The sequence below is a fragment of the Medicago truncatula genome, chromosome 2 (genome assembly GCF_003473485.1).
Source record: "Medicago truncatula cultivar Jemalong A17 chromosome 2, MtrunA17r5.0-ANR, whole genome shotgun sequence".
NCBI classification, from domain to species: domain Eukaryota; kingdom Viridiplantae; phylum Streptophyta; class Magnoliopsida; order Fabales; family Fabaceae; genus Medicago; species Medicago truncatula.
This window is the reverse complement of record NC_053043.1, coordinates 19,831,734-19,849,378: the sequence shown is the minus strand read 5'-3', so window position 1 is coordinate 19,849,378 and position 17,645 is coordinate 19,831,734. Positions and strand designations below refer to the sequence as shown.

At 33.1% G+C, this 17,645-nt stretch overlaps 1 protein-coding gene across 3 annotated transcripts; it reads right to left on the bottom strand.

Moving 5' to 3' along the window:
- Nucleotides 1–1,231: 1,231 nt before the first annotated feature.
- On the bottom strand, nt 1,232–5,882 carry LOC11425586 (TITAN-like protein). 3 transcript variants are annotated; one of them, XM_039830511.1, is made up of 8 exons: nt 5,660–5,882; nt 4,900–5,237; nt 4,685–4,811; nt 4,221–4,539; nt 4,029–4,102; nt 3,640–3,688; nt 2,952–3,373; nt 1,232–1,823 (listed from the first exon to the last, which is right to left on the bottom strand). In XM_039830511.1, the coding sequence occupies exons 1-8, from the start codon at nt 5,747–5,749 to the stop codon at nt 1,800–1,802; spliced, it is 1,443 nt and encodes a 480-aa protein (XP_039686445.1). In that variant the 5' UTR covers nt 5,750–5,882; the 3' UTR covers nt 1,232–1,799. The 3 variants fall into 3 exon arrangements, with proteins under 3 accessions (XP_039686445.1, XP_039686446.1, XP_039686447.1); XM_039830512.1 differs by having other exon boundaries at nt 3,640–3,685; XM_039830513.1 differs by having other exon boundaries at nt 4,900–5,231.
- Nucleotides 5,883–17,645: the final 11,763 nt, after the last annotated feature.

Sequence of the window (17,645 nt, the reverse complement as noted above, 5' to 3'; positions counted from 1 at the left end):
AACAAATGTTATTCTCAAGATGGCAATGGAGATTGATAGTTGCGAACAAACACATGTGACTGGATGGTCTCATCAAATGGACACTATTTTGATTGGGTGGAAATGGCCTCAGGATGGTTGGGTCAAGCTCAACTGTGATGGTGCGCATAAAAACTCAATTAACCTTTTCGAATGTGGTGGCCTTCTTTGCGATAGCAATGGCATTTGTTTGATCGGTTATGCTCATAAAATTGGAGCTTGTGATGCGTTTCATGCAGAGATGTGGGTCATGTATTTGGGTTTGGAGCTAGCTCGGGGACGGGGGATTACTCACCTTCAAGTTGTAAGTGATTCCAAGGTGTTGGTCGACATGATAACATGAAATTGCAATATTAATGGGAGTGCTCCTACCTTGATTCGGCGCATCCGTGAGTTTAAAGACATGAATTGGCATGTTTAAATTAACCATACTTGGCGTGAAGGCAATAGAGCAGCCGATTGGTTAGCTAACTTTAGTTTAACTTTGAACGCTTTTGACTTCCATGTAATGGAGACTCCTCCGAGGGAGCTTCAAAATATTCTCTTTGATGACAGATCCGGCGCTTGCATGCCTCGGAGTGTTTGTTTAGTTTTGTAGTTTTCTTTTTGGACTTTTGCCCTCTTTTGTACAAAAAAAAAAACTTATTATTATATAAACAATTATAAAAAAAATCTGCCAATACAATTTAAAACAATCTTCTAGAGATGATTATGCCATATAGAGATGCCTTCAAAAGAATAGCAGATTAAGACAAGGACAACATGATTACTATAAAGGTTTCAGTATAATTAAATAAACATTAACGTAAGGAAAGGAGCAACCGCACAGGGGAATGATAGATTAATATGAATTGTTGAGGTGCCCCATTAAAAAATTACTTGCATGATGGAATTGTTTTAAACTTTTTAGAGCTCATTATTTCCTCTTAAGATAATATTAAAGATTTCAGAATATTTGTTTCACATTAGAAAAGTCAGTTTTCCAAAACAAAAATAACTCAAACTTTTCGAAAACAAAAACTATTGAGCAATTGGAAAATCTTAATGCCAAGTCTTCTTCATGCTTTATGAAATGACAACAGTTCATGAACTACATGGGTCGGTGTTTGAAAATGACCCAGTAACCCCCCACAAGTCTTCTTCCAGCTTTACTCAAACACCAAACAAAATCCTAAAGTTTTTAGAATGAACCAATCTTAAAGATGCGTGTCAATGCCCAAAAAAAGAACATCTTTAAAGAGAGATAAGTGCAGTTTAATTTCTCAAGCTCAGTATTTTGTATACTACTATGAACACATTGTCCTATGATCAAAGTCACACTGTTTGGCAAAAATGAAACATTCAGTAATTGCACATACGTTGTGCCGATCAACCTCTGGTGCTATAAAGCTACCATCATGGCATGATTCAGACAACAGTCGGACCTATTGCAGGTCATTTATAGGCAACTATAACCTTGTAGTCAAACTAGTTGGTAACGGATAGAAACGATAACATGAAATGTACAATGGATTCCCTATTATCACAATCATTGATGCAGACCAACAACCCTCACCCATTGCTTAATGAGTGTACATGTTTTACTGATCCATTGTTGTGGTTGTGGGTCAATGCTATACAATGACTGCAGTTTTCCCCTTAGGATCAACATGAACTCACAATGTTTCATTGTGTTAGTTCCATCAAGTCTCCAATGTTAAAGATGCTGAAATGCGTATATACATTAAAGCTGATTCCCCGAACATGTTTGCCGCCAGAAATTTCACCCACTTGCATAGTCATTAATCGCCACCATTATCCATCCGCTGCAAAGAAAAAGGGAACATGTTCAAATATTTACAGATTGATGAATGATATATGCACATATATGAAAATAATAACTTAGAGGTGCATTGCAGAGGGAAAGGCCTAGACAATAGATCAGCAACTTGGATTGAAGTTACAGCTATAAAATTATACGCATATTAGCAGCATTTCTTTCAAATTTCACCCTCAAAATTATGTATTTTTGTCATGAAGCCACTCTAGAGACAGGCAACAAACTGAGTCATAAGGATCAATTCTGCTAAGGAAACTTTTATGCTCTATTTTTTTTTTTAAAAGATGAAGAATCCAAAGAAATCATTAATTATTCATTAAACAAACACAGAAACTAATTACGTTAAAATTCACAACAACAAAAAAAAAAAAAAAAAAAAAAACTGTTAATTTAAGCTTTAAACAAGCCAGACATGCTAACCTAGTAACCTGCTATCAAAATATATTTGTTTCTTAAAGAAAGTTTTACTGACTCTGTAAGTTGTCTCATGGTTAGTTAGCCAGAAACCCCTTTCAAAAATGTTTTATCTGTATACAATTGATACCACCATTCTAGACATGGTGGTATGATCAGTCTGAAGTACTCTGCAAAACGGCGAAGCTAGCACAATATTTATGAGGAGGCCAAATACAAAAAATATATATATATTTTAAAAACTAATATATTGAACTTAATCAATAACGATAATTTTTACTTATATTTAATGAAACGACAGTAAAGAAAATAAAATCTAACAATAATTATTTATAAAAGTTGTGCTCTATGAAGTTTTAAGTCAAATTTATCTATAATTGATACTAAACTAAATAGATTATCTATATTTTATTGATATCATCCTTCTTTAAACCAACAAAAATTGTTTGGAGTAGCCAAATAATATATCAATGGGGTAGCTACATACAAAACTATACTACATTATTCAAGATTTTTTTTTTCTTTTGGGGTAGCAAATGCTACCCCATTGATATGAAACCAACCGCCCCTGACTCTGCCCATTTTGCAACCCATATACCAAACATGCCAAGCTTGGGCTCGGTCAGGCACAAAGCAGACTGGTTTTGACAGACAGTTTTGAAACAAATCAAACCCATAATATTTAGAATGTAAAACGCACCATTCTTTTGCTAACATAAGGTTGTATCTTGATTGGCATCTCAGGTTGAGCTTCAACATTTGACAACTCTTGTTTCTCCTTTTCAAATTCTTTTCTGGATTCTCTTCTGCTGCCAGATTGCCAGACTCTACCAAAATTAGGAAACCAGCTGGCATCACATTCGTTCCTCACAGTCTCTCCCCTCTTTTCCATCTCCATTTCAATCTTTCTCTTTTCTGCCCAAGCAGCTCCAACGCGTTTAGGATTCAACTTTTTGTGCTTCCCTGACTTGTTTGAATGGGAGACAAGGTCTCCTAAAACAGGCTTCGGATGCATCTGAACTCCCTCAGTTGTTTCAAACCAAGGCGGAGGTGCTCCAGAATGAACATTTCCACCACCATTTTCAGCAGGCACAAAAGAAATCCGAGTGGGCATTTGTATACCTGAAAATGCAGAGTCATTAGTAGACAATGCATCATGCACACTAGTTTACCATCACATTCACAGCCTCCTCAATGTTATCTATCTAAGAGCAAGTCATAATGCCACAGAGAACTTTTTTTTCTGCATTCAAGTCTTCAAATATTTTGCACATAGGTGCAAATGCAATAGTGCTATGAAAAATTACATATTCAATTGGCACATGCTCCCCAACTTTATAGAATTATAAGAACTTAAGAAAAATATATAGTTATAGATAGATGAACACCTTGCGGACCACTCTCTCCGCTGACCACTTTACCATTATCAAGAACCTGCTATATTCATAAGAAATGCAATGCCTTTATCAGTGTTTAAATTAGACATTAGAAAGCTACAGAGCAAGAGGGGAGCAACAATCAGAATAATGTGAAAATAGAAATTAGAGATTATAAAATATACAAGCATGCATTGCGAGAAGCAAACTATAATCCTTGATCATGAAGACAAGAAAATTTTAGATAACTTTAGGAAAAACTTTAGATACATTGATCTTACAAACCAATGAAATCATCAACCAACAATTGCTGAAAGTCTGAAACTCAATAGTTAGATTCTCAAGCAGAAGAGTCAAAGCCTAAGAAACCCTCCCCTCTTCCCCCCAACACATAGACTTACCGCTTTATTACATGAGTATCCATCACTTGACCATTGTCCACTATTATAAGGGAGTTTGTGACTTCTCCGTTCAGCTGAGACACAAAGCATAAGCACACGGAAGATAAGTCTCAACTTTTTAACAAATCCCGCAAGTGACCGATAATTGTAAAGAATAAGGAATGACATTTCCAATAGACAGGGTAAGCATACCTGCAAAATCCTGCAAAGCAAGGGTATTCGCACTGGAGCATGCTTCCGAAGGTAAAGAAGATTTACCAATATCTAAAAGGCCGGTATTTCCAACTCCAGAGTGACCTGAAGAGGATACCTGATACTCATTTGTGTAGCAGTGTAAAGGCAAAACAACATTCGAGTTCACAGAATTGGAATAAATATTATTTTTAAAACTATCAATATTTTCATTGTTCGATTGATTATGGATATCACTTGAAGGTCCAAAAACTGCTCCAGGACTTTCCTCACTTTGCAATGAAGCTTCTTTTTTAAGGTTTGCGCACCTCTTGTCCCACTGCACTAGCAAAGAAATGACAAATGATGAGCAAATGCTTTTTGTAACTTAATGAGCAAATGCATTCTATATAATGAGTTATTTTATATATAAAAAAAAAAAAAAAAAATCCCCTAAAAAACAGACATAAGATTTTATATGGCACCTTTGCAACGTCATTATGAGAAACTGTAAACACATCCAGCTGATCCACTGTGCCACCATATTTCCAAAAGAAGTGCTTCAAATTATTCACATGTTCTACACTTGCTAGGTGACGAATCGCATTTTCACTGCCTCGAGAACAAGAGAACGTTCATTACAATTTAGCTAAAGAAAACCTGGACAATAGTTCATAAATTGAAAACAAAAAATTGATACCAGGCAAAAGAACTGGAGTGCTCATCGATATCTTGGTCACAGAAAACACACCAGAAGCGATTGCCGGAAGCAAGTTGAGGAGTAAGAGGAGAAGGTGTTTTGAGGAAGAAGCGAACATCGGAGAGTTTGTTTTTGAAGCGAGAGAGGAAGGTGGAAAGGGATTGTTTGTGCTTAGGGAAATACTTGTGGCGAAGACCTTGGTCATGATTTATTTTGCAAACCTTGCAGAACTCAAACTCACTTTTCTTCTTCTCCTTTATGCCTGTTTTAGGCTTGGCACTCTTGCTCTTGTTCTCAGATTGCTCCCTCATTATAAATGGATTCTCTTTCGGCTGTCCCTACGAACGAAAACACCATGGTGAATTTAACTTATCATTCACACTTTCTCATGTAGACAAGAATGTCATTTCAATGGTTTGAATGGTAAAGTAACAATGACAATAAAGTCCCAAATGGCAGAGTCTATATTGGGCAAGGCCGCACTACTCAACCAGCCCAACATTAGCCATGGGAAGTGCTCGTAAAGCCTAACAAGATCAGCAATATGTTCAACGTGTGATTGAATCTTCAAATCAAAAGATAGAAATCGAATCAAGTCAAGCTAATTCTAAGCAGAAATCATTGTACATTATAGATAAATGTAATTATCATAGAAAATCAATTTAATTTTGAATTTCATTACAATAAAAAATGCATGCAGAATTGGTTGGATCATGGATAATTGAATAATTGAGAAGAAGAAGAAAAAAAGTGGAATTACCTTAAGGAAGGCATCGCGAAAAGATGGATCTGGAAGGGATTGATTGAGAGATTGAAGATCGGTGATCAAGTCATTGAGCTCGATCTCCATCTCTCAATGTTGAATTTGAGCAAAACCAAATGCTTAATTGAAACTGTAGTTGAATGTTGAAACGTGAACTGAACCAATTTTTTATTCCTTCTCCGACAATGTAAGTATTGTAGCGTATATCTTCTTCACTCGCGTTAGTAAACGGCAAATTACGTTCATTTTACTACGGGCCGAACCGAAAAAATGAACCGGGCTTGACTGTTAGTTGGGCTGTCTTAACAAACTCTGTAAGCCCAAATGTGTTGACTCTTTTACTATCTTATAAGCCCAAATGTTGAATCGAGTGATCCTTCACGACCACCACTTCTCACCAAAAATTTGAATGGGTATCAAGAGTTGAAGACTATAGAGGAAAGAAGGCGAAGTTTCTTAGATTTTCTTTTAATAAAAAAATTAAGTATACCACATAATGTATTAATTAAAAAATTTAATTAGTATATTTTATCGGTGTATAATTAGTTTACACATACATTCTTTTTTTGAACGAATTTTACATGTACATTCAATGATGTGTTGCTAAGTCGATTAATAGATACACTTATGTAAAATAAATGTATACCGACAGAACATACTAATTAAATCATAACTTCTTGACAAAAAAAAAGTTTACACTTACCCTTATAGTGCCTCTACCAGGAACATCATCAAAAGCGACCTTCTATGAAATTTTTCTTGTTCCACGTGAAACTACTGTAATAATAAATTGTAAACAAAGGTGAAAAGGATACACCCTTTTTAGTGTTTTGTTGTGTGTTTATTTTGAGTCTATCCTTTTAAAAAAATCTCTTGATCGTTCAATTCCACACTAGTTAAAAACAGTTGCATGGATCGATTATAAATATGTTTTTTGAAAAACTCCTTGGTACACATGGGTGTGCGAAATTTCATTTTGGTAGAGCACATATGTGTATTGTAAAAGAAGAAAAGTAGTTTTCACTTTTAATCAATTTGCGATGCCTTTTTCTTTTTCTTTGGAATCAAATGGTGAGGCTACAATCGAAGTTATTGCAATGCATAGTTTTTGCTTTGACTCTAGAAACTACTAATACATGTTTGATACAATCATACCTCAATGAAGGTGAGTGTAATTTACCATGATTATTAAGATGAAATCACGTTCAATTGACACAAACGTGTGTTTTGGTGCACCCACCATGCAACCAAACAAACACTAGGTTATCATGTATGTTTTCTTCTATCCACCTCATAAAAAACATAAAAACTACATTAATTCCGCACACACATATCCATATTCCAAGGATTATATATTAAAATAACCAATCAAAGCATATAAATTTTATATAGAAAAACAACAAGCCTTAAACAAAAGTGTATACTAACCTCAAGAACACTTGAGACATTAACTCCTTCATGTTTCACTAAAATCCGATTGTTCAATCGAAATTGTCTAGTCATTGTGATCATAGATCTTGCGGAGATGTTTGCAAATGCCTCCTTGCAGCGGTTTGAAATCATAGTCGTTCTCATGTCATTAAACATCTTGATGAAAAAAAATATAGGAAGTTAGAAAACTTAAGTGTGTTGAATATTTTAGTTACAATGAATATGAAGAAGATATGCCTCTTTCAAACCAGATATAGCCTCAAACAAAACCAAAACCGCTCACATAGCCCGGACGTTCGCCCAACTTTTCACTCCAAGAAACAACGTATCGTCAGCAAACTGAAGATGAGAAACAGACATGGAGGAAGACGCCCCGACTTTAAAGCCTTCAAAAATATTTCTCACAACCACGGACTTCATAATAACATTCAACCCCTCAGCAGCCAACAAAAAAAAAAAAAAAGGGAGAGAGGATCTCCTTGGCGCAACCCCCCCTCTAAAGGAAACTCGTCAGTTGGGCTGCCATTAACCAAGATCGAGGCTGCTGCAGTCGAGACACATTCCTTAATCCACTTCCTCCAAAGAACAGGAAACGACATCCTCTCCATGACCGCATCCAGATACCCTCAGTCAACCGAGTCGTACGCTTTTTCAAAATCCACCTTGAACAACAAAAGTTCCTTATTAAATCTGGATGCTTCATCCACCACCTCATTTGCAATCAGAATTCCGTCAAGAATCTGTCTATTACGAACAAAAGCTTACTGCTCTTTCGACACCACCGTACCGATCACTTGGCGCAATCTATTAGCAAGAACCTTCGCCAAAACTTTATAAATGCTTCCCACCAACGAGATCGGTCGATAGTCATTCAATTTCCGAGGGTTGTCAATTTTAGGAATAAGCGCAATAAAATTTGAATTAATACCCCTTGACAATTTCCCATTACAGTGGAACTCCACCATAAAGCGCAAAATATCATGTTTCAAATCAGCCCATAATTCCTTGAAGAAACCAAAATTCACCCCATCCGGACCTTTTAAAACTATCACAATCCCACACAACTGCCTTAACATCTTCAGCTGTAAAAGGTCGCGTAAGGCCCCCACCCTCCGCATTCCTCAGAGTCTGAAACGGCAAGTTGTGCAAAGCTATTCTATCCATCCCACCTCTCTTAAAATGAGTCGCAAAGTGGGAAAAACCTGCTTGACGAACGGATGAACTCCCTCCACCACAGCCCCATCAACAACAATGGATTGCAAATAATTATGGCGACGACGCCCCAAGAGCACGGAGTGAAAATACTTAAGAGTTCGCATTTCAAGGTTATTTTGTCATTCTTACATTTCTATTTTGGAGTGTTATTTTGTGATAGATTTGACTTTTTAAAAGTTAAAAAATTGTTGAATTCAATACAAACTTTCTTGTTTTGGTTTCCTTAACCATTGCCCTAAGGACACACTTAGCATCACCATTTTTTAAAATACCTCTTTCACTTTATGATGAAAAAAGTTTAAAACTATTTTAATATTGATGTTTTTAAAAAAAATAATAGTTCAATAGAACTTTCAAAATTGTCGTTTCCAATAAACTTATAAAAAAATTAATCGTTGCACGCGTTATATACCTAGTTTGATCTAATCCAATCCATATTATCCCACACATAAGAAATCAATGTCACTTTTGCATATAAAAATATTAACTAAAGTCAATCCATCACATTAAAAAAGAGAATTATGTAATTTTATGTAGTATGGTGCGTTTATTTATTCAAAAAAAAAATTGTAGTATGGTGCGTTTATAATTATAAATGTATAGTATGTACTAGTTCACACAAAGGCCGTTGGCTATGTGTGGATATAGCAGAAACCAACAGCAGAATGAAAGAGTAGGTGGTGGACACACCAAGAGCAAAGTGTTGAATGGGAGCAAGCCATACCCCATCTCATGCAATCTAACCAAATCTCACAAGAACAAGTATCAACCATTTTTTATTTGGTTGGTATGATAGATTATCTTTTTTCCCATCTTTGTTTCCTCTTAGAAAAAAACAGATATGTACTTGACAACTTTCAGCCTTATCCCCATGTATTGCAGTAGTCCACATCAGTACTGATGGTTAATTTGCTCTATTATATAAGGTTGAAAAGCTAAATCTCAATTGGTAGAGGAGAACACGACTTAGGAGCCCACAACACAAATCAATATGTATGTACCACGAATACGGTCCACTACGCAATTTTCACGGCAAAGAAAATAATTAGTCCTTCATACGCTACCTAACTCCTCTCCCTCCATTTTCGTTGTTGTCAATTTTAGTGTTAAAAAGTTCAACTCTACTTATAATAATCTAAGAAGTTTATGCTAAATCTGCCCAACCACATAATTCAGTGGGTGCATCACTTCCTGAAATAATTAACAATTTATCTTCGTTCTGCCGGACATATGTTGTGTATCAATTAGGCAATTGAATAATATTTTTCTCCTGCTTATTTTTGGTTACATTTAAATCATGATGTAGTTGAAAATACAATATTTTGATTATAATTATTAAAATTATATTCAAAAGCTAGTATTTATTCTAGAGCTAATCTATTTAAGGTCACACACCGTTTACACTCACTCGCTTAGTCCAATAATATTGAACTTGAGAGGGTGTATTGGAAACAGACAATAGTTTTGCATAGAATATAGATGAGACTTTGTTAGTTGAGAGGCTAATCATCATTTGGTTTGCATGTGTTTGAATTATATGGAGAAAGAGTCCTAATGTTATTTTTCGCTCAAATCAAGGTTTGGTAGATTAACTAATTGATCACATAACTAGAATTTCTACTAATTAATGATACGAAAAATCGGCTATCTAATTCTATTTTTCGTGTTAAAATAGAAATATCAATACGGAGTGCCTACATATATAGTAACCATCTTTGGTTGAGGCTTTAGAGCCATTGATATTGAGTATGATTGGAAGGTGAATGTGGGATTGGTGTTAAATGAGTGTAGCCTTAGGTATCATTGTTTCTTGCTAGTTAATGAGATAAGCATTACTCTTTTTTTTTTTTAAAACTCAGTATCGATCCAAGAATCGATTAATTTGAGAGGACCAATCTCACCGCCCACTTGCGGGGGCCCTGTTTAAAGCCAGAGCAAGCTCTGTATAGACTTAGTCCATCAAAATTGACACTAAAAGGAATCGAACTTAAGACCTTTGGAGGAGCAAACTCCAAGATCTCAAACCAACCACTGGGTTATAAGCATTACTTATTGTCTCATATTTTCTGTGAAGTCAATAGAATAGTTTGATAATTTAGCCAAATATGATTTACATATGGATAATTCTAGTTAAATTTCTGATTTTATTTTACTTTTTGTCTCGCTTCCTCTATTGTTTGTTGATACGAACCGTTGTCATTGAATAAATATAAAAAAACGAGCATTGTCATGATTTCTAGAGGCTTTTAGTTTTTTTTTTTTTCCTTTCTTCTGTGTTTGGTGATGGTCTTGTCATCCTTTTCCATACATATTAATACTTCCTAAAGTAAAATTTCTAGTAGATTTTTTCATATACGTCACTTATAATTTTATGATGATCGACGCTATTTTTTTTTGTCCTAGTATTTTAAGGGTCTCTTTCTCTAAAGATAATCTTATTCTATGCATTATCAAACATTAAATGTAAGTATATTTTCAGGTTAAATTCAACTTTAGTTTGTTATGTTGCAGGAGATTCTAACATCTTCTGCTAGATTAAACCCCGTTGGTACTGTAGACACTGATTTATTTGGGCCATATCAGAAATTGTACTATTGGAAATATACATATGGCCACATAGGATGATTGAGATGCTGAATAATAATCAGATAAATGGTCGGATCGATTTTTTAATTTGGAGCTAGGGATGGTTAGTAATATGATGTGAAGTGATATTCACGCAAACGTAGCTCCTTACACAATTTCAACTATCACGCATCCTTGTTTTAACGAAAATGTTATCGTACCATAAAATAATTATATCTTGTAAATTTATAGAAAAAAATGAAGACAGAAGTTTGTAAAAACAATTGAATTTAGAGGAAAGACGTCTCATTTTAATTTTTTATTATGAAGGAAAAAGGAAAAGATAAATGTAATTACTATTTTGAAAAGCAATATTGTCTATATACAGGAATTACTCAATTGCTTGGTTCCTATATATAAGTGTATAACTTAATAAAATATAGGAAACTTGTTCTCTATTTGATTGAGAGATTATGATTAATTTGTCAAAAGATAAATTATAATTAATTGGTTTGATAACTCTGGAGGTATTGTAAACAATTTTTAGGAAGGTATCTAGTCATGTTTCACTGTCTTTTCTATGATATTATTTGCACTATCTTGATACGATAAATACAGAGACTTTGAGAATCAAATTACTGGCAAAATTGCTTGCGTCGTCCCTTAATTTAATTTTAAGTTACGATTTTTTCATTTATATTTTTTCATGTCATTTTTGTCCTTTTGATCAATTTGTATGATTTTTTTTAAGATTTATATATATGGTTTTATTTCGATGAGTTTTTAATGTTAAAGTGGATTGAAAAATGATAAATGACGAAATCGTTATCTAAAATTAAGTTAAAAAACGATGAATATAACTTTACCTATAGTATTTATACACCTACAAGATAAGATGATTAAATATAATTATACATTTTTGTGATATTTCTTTATAGAGCCACTTTATAGTTATTAAACCCAATGATAATTAAGGCTTGTTTTAGAGGATAATGCTAATTGAGTTTGATTCATATTAACTGTTTTTTTTTTTGTTGCAAACATCCAATTAAAATTGAAAATTGTTGCATACATATGTTGTTTGGTTGAGAAACACATGTAAAAGACAAAAATATTCTTCGATAGTTAACTGCCGAGGAAAAATAAAACCGGTTGCAGTTAACTACCGAGAAAAAGCAATTTTCAAAAAAAAATTAATAATCCTTCGGCACTTAAGTACCGAGGAGTTGTTTCTGGCCTTTTAATTACCGTTTGTCTCTCTCCTTGGTCTCCCTCTTTTCTTGTCTTCTCCCATTTATTCTAGATAACTAGAGGTTTATTCAATCTAATCAAATTAAATATTGAGTTGAATCGGTGGTTGTAATAATTCACTTTATGTGTAACATGAATTGCTTTTTCTCACAAACAATCTTTCCTTCATACTCCACCCACTTTGCATTTTGGAAAAACATCTTTTACAAATATTTACATTAATTTATTTTGGATTTCAATTCATGTACCTTCAATTTGTGTGATATTTAGATTGCATATGTCCATGTAAATTTAAGGCTTAATTACATTTTTGGTCATCTAACTATTTAGTTGGTATTGGATTGGTCCTCTAACTAAAAATTAATTTATTTCGGTCTTCTAAGTTTCTCACCGTTACTACATTTAGTCCTTTCTGTTAGTTTTATTCAAATAAACGTTAGGGTTTGTGTTATGTGGGTCCTCTAACTTTATTTATTAGCATCATTTTGGTCATATTCCTTGTTAAGAATTATGATTAAATAGTGACCGATATTATTGGTAACTGTTATGGTTCATATGTATGTGTGAAATAGGAGGTCAGGTACCCATATAACACAAACCCGAACGTTTATTTGAATAAAACTAACATAAAGGACTAAATGTAGTAACGATGAGAAACTTAGAGGACCAAAATAAATCAATTTTTAGTTAGAGGACCAATCCGATACCAACTAAATAGTTAGAGGACCAAAAATGTAATTAAGCCTAAATTTAATTAGCATTTAAAATTCTTAAACTTTAAGAATTCACCAAAAAATAGTTTAAACTTTAAGAAAATACATTGCAGACGCCTACAAAAACAAAAATAATGGAATAATTATTGAAATTTTAATTTTTGTGCGCCTCACATGTTGCATATGGAGATTGATAATTGCTAACTTACCTATAACATGATAATAATAAATAAATAAAAACTGGAAGAAACAATAGTTGCTAACTTGCCCATTAGACTTGATTTTAAAAAGCTAGAAACAACTCCTCGGTACTTAAGTGTCGAAGGAGATTTATTTTTGAAAATTGCTTTTCCTCCGTAGTTAATTGCCGAGGTTTTCCTCGGTAGTTAACTGCAACCGGTGAAAAATATTTTCGTCTTTTACATATGTTTCTCAGCCAAACAACATGTATACACATCAATTTTCATCAAAATTAGTGATGGTGGGGTTGATGCTTAGGGTTGAGGTTGGAGAAGGACGGTTTTGACACAAAAATATTCATTCATTCTATATGAAGAGCGTTTATTAGTGGAATCACAATTTAGTTTGAAAATCACTTAGTTAAGTTTGTGGTTAATGGGGAGAATTCTTATTTTTGGGACGACCCTTGGATTGTTGAGGTGTCTCTTTGTGTTCGATTTGCGTGCGTCACCTGTCAATATTAATTTGATGATTAAGTTTTCACATCAAACGAGTACAAGGAGTTTGTTATGGTGTGACCAATATAATATAGTCAATATTTATTATAGTCTTTATTCGGCACCTTTGTAGACTGAACCAGAAATGAGCAATCAAGTTTCTTCACAATTCGAATAACTTGTTTAGCGTGCAAACCAAGGTGATTGTAAACTACTCCTACAAAGTTTATGGCCGTGCCATAACCACACTAATTTAGCTAGCCAGATATCGATCATATCGAAGTGCATAAATGTTACTTTTGAAATATGGTACCAAACACCTTTGCGGAATGCCTCAATATGAGAAACATTTAGCACAGACACACCCAATTTCTTACCATTTGGGTATGGAGAAAATTAGGTGACCATTCTTTTGTATCATCTCATGCCCTTTTATAGAGGATAGATCCATGCCAAAGGATGTAGTATAGTACTAGTACTGATGGAATCTTAAATTAAAGTGACCCATGCGTGTGAATAGTAGTTTCCTTGCCTTGTTTATTTTACCTTAATGAACAACAACAACAAAAAGTTGATTGGCTCAAGGTGGAAATACTTAGAAAGAGTGCATCCTCTCAAAATCATTTTGGGAGTTTTTTCATTTTTTTTCCACATTTTTTATGTTTGTTCTTATGGATGGATATAATTTTTGTTTAAATAAAAGGAACATATATACACTTTCAATGTGTAAACTAACTCTACACTGACGTCTAAAAAAATATAGATATATGACGAACTATATATCATTTGACGACGATGTAAAATTATTTTAAACCGTGTGCAATCTCCATTAAACTTTAGAAAAAATATGGGAAAAAATTGTATGAACTCCTGAAATGATTGGAGAGGATGGATAGGTTAAATAGAGCATTCTAAGTTGCTTTTGCATCTTTAGAAGCTCACAAATCAAAGCATGCATGTGGAAGCAATTAGTGGTGTAATTATGGCTCCAAGTATTTTATATCACTTACACACATTTTGATAGCATCATTTGGAAGGTGGCAAAGTTCCCTTCACAGTTCACTCTTTCTCTCTTTGTCTTAAGCGTGCTGGAAGCAAACAACTATGTGGGGTTCGTTAATCAATCTATTTTTAGCACAAGCCCAACTCATCTCTTGCATTTGCATTATTGACTTTGCCTTAGCCCTTAGCCCTTAGCCATACGCATTTTAGATCTATGACTGAGGGAATTGGTAAAAATCATATCAGTATAGGGTAATAAAATATTGTTTTGGTGTACCACAAAATTTTGAGTTTTTATAGATTTAGTCAAAGTTGCTAATTTAAGAAACTTCAGTTCAATAGGATTATAATATTAATTTTATGCATTTAAAATTGTAAAAATGGGAGAGTCCCACAAGAAATATAGAAAGATAAATTATATTTGTGAGTTAAGCAGCTTAGGGATGAAACTTCTCATTGGAGTAAAATTCTATATATCATTTTCAAAATAATTAAATTTCTCTTCCCACTTTTTTTTTAACCAAATAAATGGAAAGAGAAGTTCCTTCGCCTCCATTTTTTCAACTTTTCTCTTATTATTATATACCACACATCATATTTATTTTAGATTATTTTTTATTTCTCTTTTAACAATTTTCTAACGTATTTCTCTCTTCTCGCAATTAAATAGTTTTTCCTCTCATTTTCCTCATTCTCTCATTCGCTCCCTTCTTCACCAAGTTTTATCTATCTAAATTTTAAAGAGAAGATCAAGAGAAATATGAGGTAGAATTTACTTTGAAAGCAATTTATAAGTATCACGTAGAAGCACAAATTTGCTCATATTGGTCGACACAGCATACTTATTATAAAGCATTCACTTTTTTTAATATAAAATCCTATAACGTCCTTCATGTTGTATGCTCCTGTTTAACGTTTATTCACATAAGACGACTCAAAAAGTAAAAATGGAAGGAATGGATACTTAACAACACGCAAGACGGCAATGATAGCATGAGAGGGTTCATGTTATATACATCAATCTCTCTAAGAAAAAATGTTATTTTTTTTATTAACCTTCATAAAATAAATAAAGTTTGACTTAAATTTGTTCTATTCAGATGTCGAATTTGGGTTATCATTAACAATATTTTCTCCTTTATGAATCGTTAATTATGTGAGTTCAATCCTTTGATTAGAAAAAAAAATATTATTAGTAACATTCTACATTTATATATATAATGTATCTATCAACCGAGTTAAACTCAATGACGATACCACATAAATGTTATTTAATAGAAGAGTATATATTGACCCCATCAAAAAATGAATATTGAAAAAAAAATTGGTACGAGTCGCATAACAAGTGTTGCTAACATTTTTTAATTTGTCCTTGTGTTGCACCTCTTTTTTCATTTGTCAAAAAAAAAAATTAATTAATTTCTCTCCCCCATTAAGACTTATCGACTTTCTTTGGTATAAATTTTTTTGTGAGAAAATACATTCCATGACTCCATGATATAAATCTGCTCATTTTCTTTCTTCTTGTTAACATCTTCTTGTGATTTTATTTTCGATTTATTGTCCTAATATTATTTTTTTATATTTTGTCCCACTCGCACACCACGGATGAGTTAGCAATTTTGCAAGAAAAAATAAACAATAATTGACGCACACAACACGTTTTTGTCCGGAAAATGATTACATGGCGGCGGGGAAATTGGCAAGCATCCATTGAATGTGACCCCGAAATTACGAACTTATAAATTTAGTGTTTCATGGAAAGAAAGAAAAAAAGTGAAGGTTCATTTGTTATGGATGATTTGTTTGTGGATATTTGTAAATGATGTAATCAATTCATGTTTTATAGTCAAGACGGTTTTAAAGATCCTCTTATTGATGTCGTGAAGTTTTTGATCTATAATTAAATAAAATATAATTAAGGATTTCTACCGATGGAGTATTCAATCCTTCCTCTGTTTTGAGCAATGTTATTTGAACATCAATTTGGTTGACAATCATATTGACAATTATATTTTTACAAAGAAAAGTATGTGTTGGCACAAAAATCAAAGCAATAGAGAGAGAAAGGAAAAATATAATCTGAGTATGAGAGAGAAAGTTGTCACAAAAGTTGTTAGGAAATAGATGTACAAATATTATTTCTCTTAAATTTTAACACTATTGTCCTCATGAGCTTAACTCATTTCGTAAGGGATGATGTACAATATGTGCAGGGGTCAGGGTTCGAACCCTAGACACCTCACTTATTCATCTTTAAGGTGAATTTCTCTAGCTACTAGGCTACTTAACAAAAAAAAATTAACACTATTTTTTTTTTAGGGATTTAAATTTTAACACTATTGTAATTTGATTTCAATTGTTTAATATATTTATATTTTGGTCTCTTAAAAAAAAATTTGGTGTACCTTTCTGAATTTAATTTCCATCCAAGAAAAAAAATAATAAAAAAAGAATATTATATAATTTTTTCATTGGATCCTTTGCATATGAAAGATATTTTTTATACCTTTATAAATCTTAATTTATTCGTTAAAATTATCGAAATTGTTAGGCATGACACTTTCCCCTCTTATGAGTCCATCCATCTAAAAAAGAATATATGATTTTTTACCTTACAATTTCATGATGAGATTTATTAATTCAACAAATTATAATTGTAAGGATATTCGATTGTAGGAATGTGAGTTCTAACATATTATTATACGTACAAAACAATTTTGATGTGAAATTCATGGAAGCGACTTTACCTCTATATATATATAATCTCCATTACAGTGACTTGGTTATTATACGTCAATCTTTTACGCAGCCTTCCAGCTTCGTTTTGATTGACCAAGAAAACTACATGGCACCTTAATTATTTAGCAACACAAAGTCAGACGTGAACCTTACTTAATTATTATAGTACTCCCTCCATTTTTTAATACTCAATTTTTTAATAATGTATTCGGTCTATTATATAAACCACATATATCATTGATTGAATGAACTTAAAAGTTAAAATTTACTTATATTAAAAAACGGAGGGAGTACTAAACAACGAATGACGATTTCCTTTTACTAAGAAAAACTCGCAAACACCAAGCATCAAGTGTAGGGTGTTTCTTGTCCCAAAAAAAAAAAGAG

Excerpts from the sequence above, each read along its gene's own strand:
- LOC11425586 (XM_039830511.1), bottom strand. The coding sequence starts at position 5,749 with ATGGAGATCGAGCTCAATGACTTGATCACCGATCTTCAATCTCTCAAT. Across the intron at positions 4,103-4,220 it reads TGCTTTGCAGGATTTTGCAG|CTGAACGGAGAAGTCACAAA; the intron begins GTATGCTTACCC and ends TTTGTGTCTCAG. Across the intron at positions 3,689-4,028 it reads GATACTCATGTAATAAAGCG|CAGGTTCTTGATAATGGTAA; the intron begins GTAAGTCTATGT and ends TTATGAATATAG.